General features: G+C 38.7%; 1 protein-coding gene across 1 annotated transcript in view; it reads left to right on the top strand.

Moving 5' to 3' along the window:
* grm7 (glutamate metabotropic receptor 7) overlaps positions 1-20659 on the top strand; it is a 118218-nt gene that overhangs the window by 63931 nt on the left and 33628 nt on the right. Inside the window, exons 5-6 of the mRNA XM_088290282.1 lie at positions 5225-5362; positions 10751-10951. Of these exons, the coding sequence (XP_088146408.1) occupies positions 5225-5362; positions 10751-10951 (339 nt within the window). The remainder of the gene's footprint in view (positions 1-5224; positions 5363-10750; positions 10952-20659) is intronic.

Below are 20659 nucleotides of genomic sequence, written 5' to 3'. Positions count from 1 at the left end.
ATATGCTACCCCTTCTAATTTATGGCAAGATATAGTTTTAATTCCACATTAAGACAAATAAGATTCAATGCGAGAGCTCTATCACAAATTAGTACTGCTAATTTTCGACCAACACTATTAGAGCGGTACATTATTAATTTAACAACAGGTTTATTATCGTGGGTGTAATTATAGCTGTACTAGGTACCACTTTGCAGTCAAACTACATTTATGAAGGATTTATAAATTGGCCATAATTAGTTTGTGTACAATATATCAAGGCCTATTAAAAGTGTGATAAGTAGTGACCCAGTGCTGCCAAATAGTGAGGCTAAAATGGACTCTGCTGATTTGCTAGCTATTAATGGCACAAGTTCATTGAGTACTAAATGATGTGATATGTCTCCAGGTTCATTCATACTTAACAATAGCTTGACAATAGCTTGAACTTGCCAAATAGTGAGCCGACTCTCATTGGTGTTCATTAATAATGAATTTGTAATGTTTTTGTGAAACAAAAGATCTGAGAAAAAAAAAGAATAAGACCAAAAAGTTAGCTGTTGCCAACGAATACCATGGCAACAAGTTCTCATTGAGAAAGAAAAGGTAGTGTCTGTCATTTTCTGCAAATGATTGTGACACACGCCCAGGGAGGTTTTGTGTGCGTATGCGTGTTCATGTAAAGCTTGTCAATCCAATGACGCAATGTTTACGTATGTTGGGTGTACCGGCAGCCATGGTGGTTGCATAGTAGTAAAGGTGTTCTCCCCGTGCCTGCATGGATTTTCTCCGGATACTCTGGTTTCCTACCACATTCCAAAAACATGCATAATAGGTTCACTGATTGGGGGTGTTTGTGAGTGATTGTGATTGTGAATCGTTGCTCGTCGTTGTGTGCCCTGTGATTGGCTGGAAACCAGTTCAGGGTGTACACCGCCTACTGCCCAAAGACAGCTGCGATAGGCTCCAGCACACCCGTAATCCTTGTGCGGATACGTCTGACTGTTTGGGTAAATTCCCCTGGCTTTGACACTTTGAAGACAACAGTATGTTTTTCTCTAAATTGGTGAAAAAGATGGATAATCAAACGCTTACACTAAAGGGAAGTCGTTGAGGGACGATTTTCCAAAACACAAAAAAACTAAGGACCAGCAGTACATGTGTGCTCTGGACAGTTTAATTAAATTTCATGTGTCATGAAATTCATGAATTCTTATTTTCCCCAGATAAACTCTGCCCCTGATGAACTTAATTAGTAGAGGCTGTACGGCATACTGCAGTTGTGTAATATTTGATCAATTCATCATGACGTCACATAATGTCAGTATTATTATTGTTAACTGTTATTTACATAATAAAATTGCCTGTGTTAAATATAAGAATTTATAATTACCTGTATAAGTACATTATATTGCACTATCACAAACAATGTCTGGAACAATAGTAGCATACATTTAAAAAATATAACTCATTCAACTAAGGCAGTTGTTTTCAAACTTTTTACCACCAGAACCACTTAAAAATATGTCATTTTACCAGTACCATCATAATGACCATCATCATAATACAGAAACTTATTGGGCCAAAGTTTTCATAAAAATGAGGCAAAGGTTTTATTCCTAAAATATGCCTTTATTAATTATGTAAGCAATTGCAGCATTATGCATAATTGAAACATTAACACTGTGCTTGAATATAAGTGCATAAAAATCTAGTAACGTAATGATTGCATTTAAATGTGTTGAAAAAAAATCTTGATAAAGAATCATTCTCCAATAAATCTTTAAATACGAACACTTCTGAAGCATTTAAGACCCTGTAAAGACATTTCTGTTTTATTTTCTCCAAATACATTATTTAAATGTTGAAAATATGCAAAGACTCGTAATAATTTAATTCTGAATTGCGGAGATATTGCAAAACTCGTTTTTACACTCCCAGTTATCCAGATTTTTTGTGAGGGGCTGAAACGCAGGCAGGCTGACAACCAAGGAACCGCTTTCTCATCGCATTTCCACAACTAAAATGAGCAATAAGCCATCAAGCTATGCCTAAAACCTGAAAAGAAAAAAAAAAAACATCTTCCCTGAACTTTTAATCATTTGGGCTACAATGTCTCTGCCACGTGCACGCATGCGCGGCACACGTAGAACGACAGAGACAAATTTAAACATGATGATGTCATGGTTAACTACACTCAAGTGTGGCTGGGACATTTTTATTCTGCTTAACCACATTTGCCAAAAGATTTCGTGACCCAGCGCCATCCTTGGCATTATTAGGCTCAGTATCAATTAATGGGTCTATTTTTTTTTATCCATTTTAATACATAAAATGTACCGGATTATGAGATGCAGGATCTTTTCGAAGCATTGTTTGTTAGATTGTTTATTGTAATTGAAATTGTATGTTTACTGGATAGATTTTGCAATCTTTTTCTATGTTCAAACTGGGTCTTGAATGATTTTGTTCGCCGTGCAACTTCATGCGAGTTGCTTCGAGCAGAGAAGAGGAGGAGCTCCTCCGATAGTTGAATAAAAAGTTTCATCATCACAAGTCAATCTAAATGCTATCTTTGGTGACAGCTCAACAGCTGCAAATAAGTCAATGCACTCAGCATTAGGCAAACTTTTTTGCTCTGTGAAGGCAGCTACTGGATGCTGGCTGTTGTTTATGACAGGCAGATATGCTCAGATCATGTTGGGTCTGACCGCAGCATTAAGCAAATATGACTACATTTCCCATGATTCTTAGACACGGAAGCAGGAAGTAGTTCTAGTGCTAATGTGACGAAAATGATGCCTGCTAGCAATTAGATGCATGTAAGTAAATGGGAAGGAATTCAAATTAAAGAGAAACAACCGAAATACAGATGAATTGATGTTTGAGAAAATTAAAGTATTTTATGCTTGCATTTTGGTCCAAAAAATGCGACTATGCATGAACTATGCCACAAGATGGTGGCCGCAGACACAGCAAATGTCTTCTAGCACCTAAAGAAAACCACAAAAAAAGTGCATGTGGAAATGTTAAAAAATGTATTTTAGCCTTTATCGATTCTCTTTTTGTCTGTAGTAAAGAAGTTCATTTTCAAGGCAATCTGTATTGCGCACCTGCAACCTCTGTCATGTCAGTGATGTTTTGTATTGTTGATCTACTGCTCTGGCTGCTCAAAAAAGCTACATATTTTAGAAACATAACCAGAATGTTTGTGTTTGTTTTGCTACCACTGCCATTGATGGCAAACAATTTTAGGTACTGTTTTATTTTTTATTTTTTGGTCTTGGTCTTGAAATGCTGCAATGGAAAAAACAAATTTCATTGCTTTTATTTTAGATTTGGAGTTTTTTTATTCTTGATATGACCTGCATTTAATCCTGTGGCCGCTGGTGGAGTTTTCTTACAATCACCAGTTGATAACAGCAACGTGCACGTATGCTTAGTTCTACACGTGTAGCACACTGTTTTTTTTTTAAATTAATTAATTTTATTGCATGCTGCTTGGAAAGACAATAAAAATCATTGTAAAGTTTACTGGTGGTATCAGCTTTATGAGAAGCCCTTTTGCCTCATAAGACATGATTGCACTCTCATACAGCTTTTGATGCATGTCTTCACGTCACATATCTGGATCACCATCTCTCCCATGCGCCACAAACTCAAACATTAGCATATGATTACGCTATATTGCTAGAATTGATTGCAAGACATTCCATGCATTTTAAGACAGACTTTGTGATAAAATACAATATGTTGATTTACCTCCTCGACGCTGTGATTGCTAAACAGGTCTAATCTATTTCTGCTTCAGTTGGCAATTTCCTCCAATGACGTTCCACAGTCCTTAGAGATTGACAACGTCCTTAATGCATATAGTGTATATTTGAATAGGAGGAGGGAGACCAAAGTCACGTTGCTCACTGCAGCGTCTCTGTGGGTTTTAGTAGATGCAAACTCATCCGAGGAACTATTTTGCCTGACATTAACTTGACGGTTGACAAATTCATACCATTTTCAGTGAAGCTTGTGTAGCTTGAATGTTGTCTTCTTTGAAATTTTCTAACGAACCAAATGGCATTCGTCATGGACTGCTGTCACTGGTAGGTAGTGATGAGCGACAGTATATACACTCGATTGCTTTTACTGAAGTAACGTTTTGGATGAATTGCGGTCGGCCGAGTTGCTTTAATGCAACTCGGTCATCTCTCGGTCTATCATGGCAGATTTTTGCCTGAATGGCAGGATTCTGTGGTGAATATATCTGCACAGATGCTTCACTACCCACCTCTGCTTATAAAGAAGGTTATTGTATAATAGGGAAAAATTCCATTTTCCTACCTTTGACAGAGGACTGACATTCAGTATACGCCACCGAAAACATTCTCAGCAAGTGGCATTATTTAATGCATCCTGTTAGTGTCACTAATCATTGAAGTTGAGCATCCTTTTTATATTCCTTTCTTTGATTAGCTGAGGCTTGCCGAGCAAATGTGCGCTGCGGGGTGCTGTAAGGTTATGATCAATCCACTTGCCATTGTCAGTGAGTGGTCTTCTGAAAAGTAACTGATATGAATCATCCAGGTTCCATTAGTCATTCCCAGGCACGACTCAGATGATATATGACACAATAATGAGGAGGCCAACGCAGACATTAATATGTAAAATTCAATATACATAAAGATACAAGCGGTGGAAACAGATCAATTGTGGATTCTGTCTTTTTATTTTTTTTTTTGGACCCACAATTGGTGGAAAAGGTTGATCTCAAAGGAGAGCCATTGGTTGTAACAGCCTTCCTCTCATGCAAATGCTTAATTCAAATGCCTGTTAAAATAACCCTGACTTTAATACACCATGCATGCTTCCAAACTGTCACCTGCGGCTTCAGTGCGGCGAAGAAATCAGTTCAGTACCATCAGGGCTTTCAGCTGCAGGCAAAAGGCTGAAGCACCATTTATACATCCTGTGCTATTCATTCTGCAGTCTGTATTTTTTTATTTATTTTTTATATAATTAGTGCGCTTTCCAAGAAGACGAAAGTGATTTGAGCTTCATTGGCCTGAAAAAGAAAAATAGACTGCCATGGTCAAAGTTTGATGAGGTGGCGCTTGCTGGTTAGCTTCCGGCACCTGGCGGCCAGAACCGCACTGTCACCACCCCACTGCTGCACTTCATTTCCTGCAGGTTTGAATTGGACCTTAATTGGGCCGGAACTGAGGCTTCCTCTTCTTTCCTCTCTTCTCAGGGTTTGATGAATACTTTACTGCGCTCACCCTGGAGAACAATCGTAGGAACGTTTGGTTCGCTGAATTCTGGGAGGAGAACTTTGACTGCAGGCTTCTCAGTACATCGAAGAAAGAAGACACCAGTCGTAAATGCACAGGTACATGCTTTTATTTCAATTTTGGTTGTCTGAAAAAGAAGACTAATTGATAATGTTATTATTTTTTTTCACATTTTGAGTTTTGGCATGAATTTGCAACAGAGCTGCAAAATGAATTGAAGACTAATCAGAATTTTGGCACACACAATTAAATTAATGTGATTGTCAGTTATATTACATTTCATTTAAAATGCAAGCTCTTCTGCATATTCAATCAATAACATCATCAGCCAGTAGTCAGCCAACCACCAGGGGCAAAAGCATGGTTAAGGCACCCTTAAGCTGCCTAAATTACGAAATGAATACAAACCGCAGCAGGATCACTTCATGATAGAGAGAAGAAAGTACAGCAAATATTGGAGACGAGGTGAAGAGCTATTCCCTCTGAAGGGCGAATGACGTTAAAGAAAAGAATAGCATATTTATTCAGTTAGTCCTGGTTACAGTTTTAATTCTTGGGTAAATTTTCATTTTTATTTATCATTTATTCTAAAATGAAAATCGATTTATTGTAAAGTGTCACATTGCACTGAAACTATTTCCATATTATTTGTTGAAATGTAGTCCAATAAAGATCCAGACATTTTCCCTGACATGATAAATAGTTGTGAATTATGATTGTGATTCCGATGTTGATAAAAAATAATCGTGATTATCATTTTGGCCAGATTTTGTAGGCTGCAGATAATCCACTGACATGATGTTGTCTCCCTCTCAATGCAGCCAAAAAATCCAACAGCGGGTTTTTGTGCCCTGGGGGTTGACGCAGAGTTATTGTTGGAATAATAACAACACATCACGTCACGTGTCTTGGTCATATTATAGTTACACTATCTGCTCCTCTGATGAATATCATGGAAATATTATAGCCATTTTCTTTCCATTCCCCTGTGCCAGTGCCAGGCTGTTTATCCACATTATCATCATGTGGTGCCTTGAATAATTGATATTTGTCAGGTTTATATCAATGTCTCACATGAAATTGCAAAGTTGATTTGTTTGAGAAGTTATTGCACGGCGAGTCTTTTCTGCTTGTGTGTGTCGTAGAGGACAGGGAGATGTACATCATATTAGACCCTTTTATTGTGGAAGGCATACGTATTCATCTGAATTTGGTCAGCATCCAACAATGCATAAATCCATCATTGTGTTTGTTGTTATTACAATGCACCTTATACTTTAAAGTATTGTTTAAAAACATATACAAATTATATCACCATTTGATTTTTTTCTTTGAGAAATTCAATTCATTTGAGGAAACATCATTTTAAAGGATCCTGGAAATGTATCCAATAATGCAGAACATTCAAATCCACTACAATGTCAATATTTTTAAATTGTTGCCAGAGTTTGAAGAATGTGAAGTTTATCCGCAGTTTTGTGTATAACATGCTGTGAAATGTAATTTTTTCTAAGACTGCGCAAGACAAAGTTATGTATTTTATTCAATTGTAGACATGCATCCACTGTATGGCATGTATTCACTAGTGCTGTCAAGCAATTCCATTTTATAACAAATTCATCTCAAAATAGTTCCGGAATTAATTAATCAACTTTTTCAACTACTATTTTGTGTGAACTTTGGAATTCATGTAAATATATTTCAATTCAAAGACAGTTCTAATAGGTTTCTTTGATCCTCGAATGGGATCTAAACTGCGTCATCTTTAGAGACATTTTTCTTAGAAACAATTCTCCAAACTTCTACTTTTAGTTCTGCCCACAAGCACCACACTCCAGCAGTGTTGTAACTTGAAGTGTTTTGTTCTGAGATGATGTGCTAAAGATGTACAGCTAATATGGTACAATGTTTGAATTTGGCTTTGCAAATCAAGCAAATTATTTTTTAATTAAATTAAACTGAGTTAACTGAATTATATTTGCTTACTTAGTTCTCGACTCTGCTCATCTACAAACAACATTATTGAATAATTGCCTTTAATAATTGCTACCGGTGGGGCTCAAGCTTGCGTGTCAAAAAATAATTCTGATACATTCGGCTATTTGAAGGCATGTCGAACAATATGTAAATGCGTCGCATTTTCAAACCTGTCCCTTTTTGAAGTCGGAAGCTGCTGTTTGGCCATACTAACTTAGTTCAGTTTGTATTGTCTTTCATGTTTCTCTGGTTGTCAGTCTCATAAGCAAAATGTTTCCACATCCCTCTTTGTGTGCCTCTTTTTCCTTAACGAGCTGTGGACGAGCATGAAAGCTTGTGGCAATTTCAAACACAGACTTAGGAGACAAAGACACAATGGAGTACAGAAGAGCACTCAGCTGAAAATGACGTGATTGGCTATGATTTTCATTCCAGTTATCGGATTGAAACATCTCTATGAAATGCAGCATAATTAAATCATAAACAGGTAACTTGGTGCAACTTGCCTCTCTAAAATCTTAAATGGAATGGAATCCTAAACTATATATGTCACTATTACTGTCAAAACTAATGTGGTGAAAAAGAAAGTCAGTCGTGACTTTTGCGCAGTACTGTATATCCTAATGAAGTAGAAGCAAGGAATGCCTTGTGGCTAAGGACTAATTTCCTTTGAAGTCACTCTATTGAAAAGTTGATGATGAGAAGTCACGAACAAAGACAGAGGCTTCAGAAGACGGGCCAATGAATGCATTAAAAAGATGCATTGCTTGAACTCAACAAAGGAGGTGTCCTGCATGGTCCACTCGTATTTCACACCACTCATGTTGATTTAGTGTTGCCATGACAATGACAGAGACACAGCTCTCCTCATTATTTGGCAGTCTGACATTTATTATTCATAAATGATTTTGAATCTGCTAGTTAGAGAATGACTTCATCGAGTTGTTTTAATGAAAACATACTGCGTGCCCCATGGAAGCTGCGTTCCACTATATGCGGGCCAGCCGGCAGCAGCATGCTGTTTGTTCCTTAGCTTCATTTAAGATATTCCTGTTGAATTTCCCACAGTGTGTCGGTCCTCGCTTTCATTAATATTTTGGTAAACGCCTGAGGACCTGCTTCCTAAATATCCGTCTTGAAGTTTTTCAGTAGCCCGCATTATATTCCCTGCGCCCCTTCATGATGGAGTCAGCTCAGTTCGGCAGGAGGAGTCCGCTTTATTTGGGTTTGAAATTACAGTGGAAATGACAGCAAGCCGAATGACTACTTATTATGCCCCCCGTATTTGTTGTATTAGCGTCTTTGTGGTATCTGTAATGGTAGTGTTGTGATGCATGCTCGTATTACTTAAAGCCAGGGTGCCAACAGTTTGACAGGCATGGTGCTGCATTCATTATCTATGTGGGTGATGCTGGTAATGTGGGCCGCTGTATTAATCTCGCCTGCATACACGTTGACGCTTATGCTAGTGTGTCACAAATGATTGTTTGCCCAAGGATTTGGTTTCCTTTCCGATGTACTGTGTGGTGCATTTCATCATGTGTCAAAGATAAAAGATGCTCGTTCACGCCGTACGCCCCACGAACTCTCCGTGAAATTATTGTAAATGACTTTTATTCTTCCCTTGATCCAGCTAAGAATGCCTTTTATATCTGTGAAGGCCGTGCAACTGTTTTGATAGTTTCTTTCTTCATATCTCAAGTCGGGTTTTATTTGTGAATGTCAAATCTAGAATAGGAAGCTGGTGCATTCAAAGAGCGTGCATATAGGTCACCCTATGCTTATTTCTTTGATGCTTGTTGGCTGTAATATGTTAAGTTCTGAGTAATGGGCTGAAATGTCAACATTGATTGCTTTCGACCTCCTTCTGTTAAGTAAGTCTGCTGCGTCCTGTTAGCATCTCCAGTCAAAAAAAAGTCATTTTTGTGTTCAGGCGTTATGTTTTCTTTTCTCAAGTTTGTTTGTAGCAGACAGAATATTATTGATTATATATTGCAAGTATCACGACTTCTGGTACTTTTAGTCATTGTGCCTGGTTAGAAAAGGTTTGCACTGTTCACTTGGAAGGTATATTTGGGAAGAAATTCATTTCAATCAAACCTGAGACGAATTGCAATGGTCTGAAAGTGATGCAAATTGACATTCAAAGTGGTGGCAGTGTAATGGAAGGAAAATGAGACATTTTCCACCCATTTAAACATTTTAAAAAAGCTTGAAGCCAAAATGATCCTGACATATCCTCCATTGCATTTATTTTTTGTCACAGGTGTAAGTCAGTGAGGCGAAATGTACATTCAAAAAAACAAAATGAAAGGTGTTATTCCACACAAAGATTTTTAGAAACAACTTTCCATAATTTATTAGTTCGTGGGCAATTCCAAAATCAAAGCAAAACCTCATCAGTGATATTTTATGAGATAATATTTTGCAGTCCGCAAGCTAGAGATTTACATCATCAATACTCACCATTGCATGATGACGTCAGTTTGGAAAAGTGGCGTCGAATTAATGTGCTGTCCTTTCCAATATTGGAAAGGAACCAACTTTTCATCGCTCGTTGACCTCATGACATAATCAAACAGAGGAGAAGGAAAGGTGGCATTAAGGTTAGGAGATATCACTTTCCGACGAGGCCCGTTGAGTTTGAGTAGCATGTTAAAGGAAGAGGGAGGAGTTAAAAATAGTGAAATGTGATGACTTCATGCGCATGCGCATCACTTAACATCTGCATTCTCTTCCCATTAGGAGTGGTATTTTATTTTATAATATGAACAACTGCATGAAATGATTGCATTCAACAAAATATCTAAATTGGGCATCATGTCCTACTGTATGAACGTCGCTTTAATCACACTCAACACACCCGCCAGCAGCGCTCGCAATCTGTTCTGGTCAACACGCAATTGAGCGCCCGCTATTTTCCGTCTTAGTGAGGCAGGCCCCTTGTGCTGATGTCGCTCACATACTGTCATCGGCATCTTCCATCACAGAAAATGAAAAACAGCACATTTGGTCACAAGAAGAATCCAGAAGCAGATTGGCCATTTAAATATTCATGCTGTGTATGAACGGCAGGAGGCAAAACCTTTACAGCAACCCATAGTCAAAGGGCAACGCACTGTGAGGCGGACGCGAAAGAGCATGAAGTCAGTGCAAAGACGTGTGTGTCTCTAAAGTTCATGGAGATTTTTATCACCTTGTGGATGGGACCAATGAGACCCGTTGTTAGCAGCCCATTACGATGTCGAACAGAACATGAATGCAATCTGCTGGCTTGGTCACAAACATCACAGCCCGATAGTTGGCAAGTTCTGCGTTTGTGAACGAATCACGTCTTCATTTACCCTGCCGCATTGTCCCTTTTAGGTGTGATTGCCTCAAAATCAGACTTTAACGTTCTGCCAGCGAATGATAAATAGGAGACGGAACTGAGAAAGGAATTAGTGAGAGCTGACGTAACGTCTAACGGTTTGTACTGCATTTACTAGCGCTTAGTCCTCTTCCCACAGGCCAAGAACGAATCGGGATTGACTCCAAGTATGAGCAGGAAGGAAAGGTGCAGTTTGTGATTGATGCAGTGTACGCCATGGCCCACGCGCTGCACAACATGCAGAGGGACTTGTGCCCCGACCATCCTGGCGTCTGTCCACAGATGGAGTCTGCTGAAGGGAAAACTTTGCTCAAGTACATCCGCAATTCCAGCTTCAACGGTGAGTAAGATTTTCAAGGACATTGATGGAGCCGCCACAAACAGTTTGAAGTCAGACAAGCTTTTGTTGATTAATATACAAGGATCCCACTGCTTTGACCTTTGTTTCGGTGCTGAATGCTTGATGACATACTGCCATGAAAAATACATGATCTTGACTTGGAAGCTGGTTGACTTTCACTCAACTTTATTTTTTTTTCTGTACTGAATACTAAATATGCACCGACATAAGCAGTAGAAAATAGATGGGTTAATGGATGGGTTAATATATGTTGGAAAAAAAAACGCCCATCAGCCTGGATAATAGCAGCAGGGCAAAATGGGCCATCACACTTTTTTACTAATTAAAATGAAGTTTTGATGTCCTTGCAAAGATGCTCTTCATTAGTGCTGGAGCTTGGAGGCGGCCACCAAGCCCTTCCGAGATAGGTTGAATAACAATGACTTGAAACACTGAAAGTGTCATTACATAGTAACAATATGTAAATTAAGTTTGATTGAACACAATGTAAAATAACGTACTACATTTTACGATTGGGGCTGGTGTAACACTAAATAAAAATGTAAGACCAAATGCTTTTCATTTTAAAAAAGAGAGCTCACCAAAAACGAAAAAAAAAAAAAAACTAAACTTGCAAGGCTGCCTTCCGTAGAGGGAGCCGAGCAAGGCTGGGTTGGTGATGGAAAAGAACTTCTCTGACACAGACGTTTTGACGAGAAAAAGATGAAAGATTTTATCCAGGTCACATGCTGATTTCAAGAGAAGTCTCCCCAAAATATGTGCGTGTGGGTGCATGCGTGTGGGCCCACCCCTCTTCTGTGTCTGTCCTCTTATAGGGAGATGCATGAATATTCAAACTCGCTTATTACATATGCAATGTCAACCAATTCACTTTATGGTCGCCCATAGGGGAAGGCAGATTTGATCCCGGCTTTTGTTCGTTTGAAGATAAGTGGTCGACCTTCTTGATTCTCTGCCGTGACTTTATGGCCCTGGAAATGTCTGATAAGGACCATAGGCCTGTTTTACAAAACACATTGATTGAAGTCCCTGTTGTCTAGGAGGCCAGTGTCTCCTTCCTTGGAAGATTCAACCCAGAGACTTGTTCATTCAAAGAGACACAGTCCTTTCATAGTAAGATGAAGTGAACAAATACTATATCAATATTATCCCTCCATGTACCGCTTCTCCTCACTCGGGTCGCGGGGGGTGCTGGAGCCTATCCCAACTATCTTCGGGCAGTAGGCGGGGGACACCCTGAACTGTTTGCCAGCCAATTGCAGGGCACACAGAGACGAACAACCATCCGCGCTCACACTCATACCTCGGGGCAATTTAGAGTGTCCAATCGGCCTGCCATGCATGATCGAACCCACGACCGCTGCTGTCTCTCACTGTGAGGCCATCGTGCTAACCAGTCGGGCCACTGTGCCGCCCTATATCAATATTAGTTTATATGAAAATAGACTACACTATATCACATTGTTGAACAATGCTGAGCTTCTGACCTAGAGCAAAAATTCCCGATTTTTCCTTAAAGGAGAACAAAACCCCCAATATTTTTTTTGCAGGAGTACTTTGCATGTGCCGGCATATTATTACATTATTATTACATTTGCGTAATATGAATTCAGCACGATAATGGTTGGCTGTAGAATGGAAGTGACGTTGAAGCGCAAGTAGCAGCTTGCCTCCTAATACAGCAGACTATTGAATTGTTTCGGATGACAGATTGTTGAGCGCAATGGATTGAATTATTTGATTCTGTGCACACCCTTAAGAGAAAGAGTTTGACAATTTCAGAAAAATTTGCATGCAAGGAGACAGTTTGAATACAACCATGCTGGCTGCTGCAAAGAAGTGCACATCTATTTTTCTTAAGTGCAGTCATCCATAGAAACATGAACAGGCATCTCCATTATCTTCCGCTTTGATGAGACTGGCGTCCACAAAACATTGCAAGAAGAGGATCCAAAGTCTTTTATTGTAATACCAACAAACATTTCCACGACTCATGGTCCAAAATACAAAATTCATATCATGTTTTGTATTCCTATGATATCAGCGAGAGAAAGGCCAGGAGGTAGGAGCAAGGTGACCTTGTTTTGTCTTCACACTAAAGCAGAGTTCATATGATGTTATGATAGAGTACAATACATACGTTTTCAAAGTACAAAGAAATGTTTTTGCGAGAAATCACACAGCAGCCAACAGCTTTAATCAGATTCTGAATTTCTCAAATGAAGTAATTTTTTTTTTTGCCCATGCAATTCTAATAGTAGAATCGAGATTTTTTTTTTCAATCTGACCTGGGCCTCTTTTGTATGTGGATATAAATCAGATATGGAAGCGATGCTTCTGCGGTATATATGCTCATCCGTCCACATCAGACATCCACGTCATCAAAAGCCCAATATACGCTGCACGTGGCCCGGGAAAAGTGCGTGGGAGGGAGACTGGTGTCAATAATCATTTGTGAATCGCATTACACATTAGAAGTCGCATATGTTTTTAGAACGTAAACGAGGGCCTAAAAAGTGCAGATTTATCAAAAAAATCCAAAATTAGCCTTAAAGCTTTAGAGATGTAACTATACATCAGCCAATAAAGATTTTAGACTAGAATCAAGTTTTGACACCTTTAGTTTTGTTCCCCTGTCTCCTTCATGATGTAAAAATTAAAGGGTTGGTAACAAGTACTTTCCGAACACATCCACGCTTTAATCTAGCTCGACCTGCGGATAACCCTTGAATAAAAAGACAAGATCTTACTGAATTGATTCATCCATACTCGTGATCAGCTCTTGGTTATTTATGAAACAACTGACCACTTTCTTCGTGACTTGTTCCTGATTACTTCTCAGGAAAGACATCGAGCAGCTCAAAATTGGTAACGACTCATTAATTGCGAATCATGTTAAGATCTGTGTGTCTTTTTCTTCTTGTTCCAATATGAGGCCTCAAGTTGTCAAGTTTTCATCCATCTGCCATGGTGGGGATTTAGCTGTATTCATCTTCAAATTCAAGGCATCTTCCAGATATAAGTATGTCATATTAGACAATAGCAATTTTTTTTTCTTTTTTTAATTATTCTAATTTGGGACCCGTAGCAAGAAAGTTTGAATTTAGGTCAATTTAATAAACAAAGTGGGCAATAGAGAGATTAAATATAATATAATAAAAATACGTAAAAGCCTGTTTTTTTAAGTATTTTGTCAACAATTACAATGAATATCTGAATATATATTGTTTTTTATTTTTTTATGTATTGCATGTATGTGCAAGCATTTTGCAAACATGGAAGTCAGAATAAACTTTTGCTGGGGTTTTCTTCCAGATTTTTTCCTATCAAACTTATTTTTTTATATTGATATTGATCATGTGTCTGTAGTGTCACACGTTGATATTGATTTATCGCCCAGCCCAACTTTGTCCTCTGCAATAGTTTATTGTTCTGAGGTGTCCCTAATGGACCCACCACGGTATAATGCATTAGTTGTTGAATTGGGAAGGAATGGCGTTGGTTATTTACTTTTTAAACAACCACTCTTGATTTTAATTTAGCCGTTCACAGCAAAGCCTAAGGGCAGACTGATCCGTTGTCTTTACTCCAAGAGTCAGGAAGGAAACCAGTCGCCGTACATTTCAGTTTGCATCAGATTGGAATAAGCTGCCGGACTCACGTCAAGCTATCATCTCTTTTGATATCTTTAAATCATCTCTAATTCATTCTCAAACATCTCAAATATTTTTTTCTCTGCTGCCCTCAATGGCTATGAACTTACTCTTGTGTAACTGCTGTCTACTATAAATCTAACTGGATGCATTTATTGAGCTTCATTTTGTGCCTTGCTTGTAAGTACACTGATGTGTGACTGCACTGTATAGAATTTCTGATTACCTACTGTATGTACATACATATTGTGTCATTTTGGCTGCTTTCAATGTTTTCGATTATGTTGTGGATTTGTCTTTAATTGTGATTTTGTGTTTCTGGTGATTATATTGATTTATTTCTCAAAATGAGATGATGTACCTCAAGGGCCTATTGTTGAAATAAATCAACAAATTGTGGCTGTTCACAAATTAAAAGTGCAGACTGAAGTCTTCAGTCCGTAAACAACGAAAATTGAACTTCCTGAGAAGGAGCCCGACTCCATTAGCATCATTATACATTATGCGCTTTTAATGAAAGAGGAGGCGGAGATATGTTTTAATTTTCATAGGAGAGGGTTTTTTTTTTCTGGGAAAATATTCTCAGCACTAATTGTAACACGTAGGATTTTAGTGGTTTTGAAATGGTCTTTGAGCATTCCTAATCACTTCCTATTTTCTTATTCCTCATGCCTTTGACACTTTTGACAGCCAACTTCAAGTCTACTCAAATGTTGCCTGTAAAACACGTTTTAGTTTCCCAACGACTCAGTCTAAACACCAGAGGGCACTGTTTTAAAATAACACACGGTACATAAGAGACGACGAACAAGTGGTCTCGTAGTATTTGAGCATATTTACCAGTATAGGCATTCAGTATCTGTGCCAATATCGATACTGTATCTCTATTAGTGTATTTCCACAAATGAGTAAAAAAAAATAAAAAAAAATCAGTAAATGTAATAAAGTAGGCTCTTCTTGGAAAAGTAGCTTAAAAAATGTATGTCAATGGCTTCAGCTCTGTGTAATATTAAAGTATTATTTGATGTTGTCTGGCTTTCTCTGCTCTTGATCGTCTGCATTATTTAGGCCCGTACAGAAAGCGATGTACTTAACAATTAATGACAGCGGCTAGTAATGACATCTGCACTGCAGGGCAACAACGAGTGGTAGAAGAGAGCCGAACGGGAGGCGACTTTGAGACAAGAGAGACGAGTGTCTTTACAGATGTGCTGGCACGTCAGCCGGTGATCATTAGAAGCCCGTCTGAAGAACACTGCGTCCTTTGAAAATGATTTGGATCAGACTGAGCACTTAAATAAAAATAAATCAAAAATAAAGTATGTGAATTAGTTTTCCCAAACTGGCCTACTTTCAGAGGTGCACACAGCAGCTCAACTGTGCCTGGCATTAAAATAACTCTCCCCTATGACAAATGTTATGTGGAATATGTGTGGTGAGAATAATGTTCACAGCATGAACTAAATACAAAACAGCGTGTTTTAAACTCTTGATGCTCTTCCTGTTTATCGTCATGAACATTGACTAAATAGTAAAATTAACATACTATAAATGAACATCCGAATCCCTCCAATTCAAGACACTTATAGTGCTGCAACTGACCTTGGATTGGTCGCCTGTCAATCACAGGGGCATTGTGAATCAGAGACATTGAGTTTAAAATTGATACCGTTGAAGGACAATTCACTATGTGAACCACTGCAACAGCAATATTCTGAAAATTTTAGGATGAATTCAAATTGAAGCATTTCAAGTCCGTCATCATCAGTCCGTCATTATTTCAGCCTATCAGTTATCAGTCGGTCATTGAAGGGAACATTGGCATTCATACCAAATTCTTTGGCAGGTGCTGAAAGTGGTGGTCATTGCCTTCCAGATATTTATGTGTGCGGCTTGAGCACTGATTGGGCAACATTGTCCAAAGTGTCCAATGGGATTACTGCACATGCAATTTTAATGTCTTGTCTAAGGGCCACCTATGCTGTTGGTTTCTTGCGATACACAACATTCTATAGGGTACCTTTGGGGCAGTTGAATGAGAAAATGCAAGAGTACTTCCTCCATGCTTAAGTGGACGGCCAAGGATGTCTATTTAACACACAATGTCACCACAGAGCCATCAGAGATGACAATAGATAATTATGTTTGTGTTTACATGCATCATATCACGTTTGTATAAATGAATGGTATTTGTGTATTTAAGTTTTGTCCGAAGGCACCAGCCATAAAGATTATTTCTTAAGTATTCAAATTCAGTCATGTCATCAATCAACAAGTTTTCTTGCTCGTTATTTCATTCTAAAAACAGGTAGCCCACCTACCTGTTTTACGGGTCTGGTCATTTGATCATCCACATGGAGTGGGTTGATGTAAAGTGTTATAAAAAACAGTTCAATTATTTTTCATTTTCTTTATGAAGTACAATATTCAAGAGTGCCATGTGCTTCATATAAAAAAAAGTTCTTTTTTTTTTTTTTTTTTTTTTAGGAGGCTGTTACAAATTAATTGGGTGCCGTGAGATTGATTTACCTGATTTGAAATATTAAAATGATCATTCATTATCATTCAAGTAGCACGGCGCCCAGTCATAACAGGGCAAATTTCTCTTCAATCGTGTGAAGACAAACTTCTGTCAGGGAGATAAAGGCTACAAAGCCTCCAACACTGTCGCTATGGCAGCAGTGCAGGATGAGGGAGCGACTGTCTGTGTGCAGCGTTTCAGCGGGCATTATCAAAGTGAAGATACGTTAAATTGATTGAAAATCCGTTGTCCAATCTCAGTAACCATCTGGGCACATTTTATTGATTTGAGCTTGGCCAAAATCATTCAACTCGGAGTGACAAAGATGGAGGCTGATTTCAACTGAGCAAACACAAGGCCGTTTCTCCCGTCTGCCTTCTTGTGCTCTCTGTGGTACTACAATATTCCACAACCTTTCCCCAAATGAAGGAAGGTGGTTATGTTGCGGCTTAGTACATTTAGCCCATAACGTGGCGCATCATCATGTGTACGTGTCACCGCTGATGTATATTTTAGAGTGAAAGAGTGCAAACCTCCTTTTGTTTATATCCCCACTGCGCCCGAGTCACAGAGCTAAGGAGTGAGAAGCTGGGAGAGAAAAAAAAGCGAGAATAATGATGCGAGAAAAACACAGCAGTGGATCCCCGGTCCACCCACACCGCTCGGCACAGCAGAGCAGCTGTGCACTTTTGCTAAGTCTTAGTTCAGAGCCTCATGCAAATGCATAAATCTTTCATCTTAGACGACACCCTTGCATAGGAGTCGAGAGAGAACATTTTGCTCCACTGAAATATCGGGCAATGGGAAATTGTAAGGAATTTTTAATGCCTCTTTTATCAGCGCACACAGAAATGCCACTTAATTATTTGCTGTAAAGCGGCAGCGCGCCAAGTTCCTGATCGCTCATGTCACATTCTTGACTGATTTTGTGTGTTTGTGCATTTGTGCGTGCGCAACTGTTCTGCTGGGGCGCCCAGCACCAATGTAACTCCTGTCACACATTTGCTCACAGTAGTCCATATCATGCCTACATCTTTTACACTCTGTTTTAACAGGTCTATTTTGGTGACGCGCAGGAGAAATGAATGTCTGACACCCACTGAATTGATTTTATTTCTGTTTGTTTGTTGGACAAAGTTTCCGGATTTACTTCACTATATTTGGTCATACAAATGGCAATTTCCACATGCGTGAGTGTAAAGCAGTGGAAAACTATCAACTCAAACAAATGTGCCTTTGAGACTTTGCCGTTTCAACCCCAAAAGTTGAATTTTCCCAATGAATTTCAAATTCCTTGTATTGATAAGCTACTGCGCTGTTCAAAATGGTCAAGCTCACACACTTTCAGAAATTAACTGCAAGCAGACGATCTGCATGCAAACAGCAAAATGTGAGTGTGCTGACTGGGAGGACATTTTGGCTCATGTTTGCATTTAATGAGCACATTGAGGACTTTCACTTCATCAATCTGACTGTTGACAAATACTTTAGATTTTAAATCGATGGAAGATTTTCATGGCAACTTTATGTTTTATTAGATAGAGTGGAAATGTTGAGCTTGGTGACGTTTTTTTCAGTTTTCTTTTTCAAGATACCTTTGGGTGGCAATGCCCAGAATGCCCATTTCAAGCTATTCTAGTCTGGCAAAAACACCTGTCGGATGAGTCGGCTGGATTTCTCATTAATATTTTATATGTAAATAACCTTTGCTGTGATTGGTTTCCATGTCTGGTGGCAGCCAAGTATTCATAGCGACATCATGTTTTGATCCTTGAATGTAGATTCTCACTTTCATTCTGAAGCAGAATTCACAAAGCCTTGGATTCTTCGCCCACTAATTGGAAATGTACGCTGAGTTTAGAACGATGTAAGAAAGGGTTAGTCTTACTCTCCTGACGGGTTGTCATGTAGCTAGCTAGCTGCTTCTATCTGCAATTGCAAGTTTGACTTTTCATTGTAGCATAGTCCAAATGTGCTGTTGTGGACAATAAAAGCAAGGTCAAACAGTTTGTAACATTTAACCACTTGTTACAAATGCTATAGTTCGCATTTGTACATCAAATGAGAAAAATAAAATGTAGAAAATTAAAGAAACACATTTGAAGAATGTTATTATTATACTGGTATCTATGCAAATTCTTGGCCAGTTAATAAAACCTCAGAGTTATATTATTCTGCTCCATTAAGTTCGTGACTGAGCGATTCTGGTGAGGACACCAAAGGCACCTGATCGTCAAATTGAGCCAAACATAATCGAAAAAGTTGTAATGTCATTCTAAAAAAGAGATGTCTTAGTAATATATCGCATGTGCCCATTTTCAAGTGTGGTGCATTGAGAGGGTTAAAAAGTTACAGTGGGTGCAAATAACAACTCATTAGCTACATACAGCACTGTTAAAAACCAAGCCAAAAACAAAATAAGTTCTTTTGTCCCCAGCCTTTTAGGAACGTGGCTGGCTTGTTCTTTTGCCGGAAACAGACTTTTCCTCAATACTCTTGTCTTGTTTTGTTTTACAAGAGTCTTTTTGGCAGAAACTTTTGTAGAGTGTTCAATGACAAATGTCCTTGGAAGGAAAACTGGAGGGAGATGAAATTCCCCTCTGGCTTAAAACGATGGAAAAGGTGCTGTGGCCTCTCAGTGCCACTAGCTCTGTTGTAGATAAAAACAAAAAAAAAAATGTGTTCCCAAAAGTGTTTTGGGACATGTGCTTTTGGTTGTTTCCCTGAACTTTTTTTTTTTTTAATTTATTTATTTATTTTTTATAGCCATAGCTATTAATGTTCTTAATTCCCAAGCCAAGTGTCATCAGACACCCGCTGTCCTAGTTAAAAAATACTATCTCCATTTGTGCTTATGGCCCACTGAACACAGTGCCAAGGTGACTGATCCTGTCCACATGTAGCTCTTTTTTCATTATCTTGCTTCAGACTGAGATCAAAAAATGCCCCGTCAACAATTTAGACCTTATGTTTCAAATGAAGCAAGAGTGTTTTCATCTGAATGCTGTTCCACGTTCACTTCTACTGGGAGGATGTCCTTTGAGGACATGCATAAACATGTACGGTACTGTACACGGTAAAAAAAAAAAAAAACTAAAAAAAAAAATACAACAAAAAAAACAAGGTTGTGTTGTCCTCGTGACATTAATTAGTGCAATCTTCAGGATTCTGCTTAAAACAGGCTGTTACGTACTGAGAGCAGATGGAGGCCATATGACGCGTTGGCTGACCTGTTTATTCTGCCTCCATATCCTGTTGTTGTCTGCTGTGTGAATGCCACGCATCGCCTCTAACTGGAGGTTTTCATTTAGTCATGTCCATAGATATTGAAACATGGGCACAATCGTCATCTGTTTGGCTGTAACCAGCTCCACAACAGATTTGAAGCGTCAGGAACAAGTTGAGCTTTAACTGCGTGCATAATTTCAGCTACTCCCAAATTTGGTGAATAGTGGAAGCATTACAGTACTTTATGTATATGCCTCCCTATTAAGGGAACAAAAGTAATGGGAC

This window comes from Idiotropiscis lumnitzeri, chromosome 3 (assembly GCF_059441095.1).
Source record: "Idiotropiscis lumnitzeri isolate Australia: NSW breed Sydney's pygmy pipehorse chromosome 3, RoL_Ilum_1.0, whole genome shotgun sequence".
In the NCBI taxonomy this organism is placed as follows: Eukaryota; Metazoa; Chordata; class Actinopteri; order Syngnathiformes; family Syngnathidae; genus Idiotropiscis; species Idiotropiscis lumnitzeri.
Note: the sequence above shows the minus strand (reverse complement) of the source record. Positions and strands in the feature narration are given on the sequence as shown.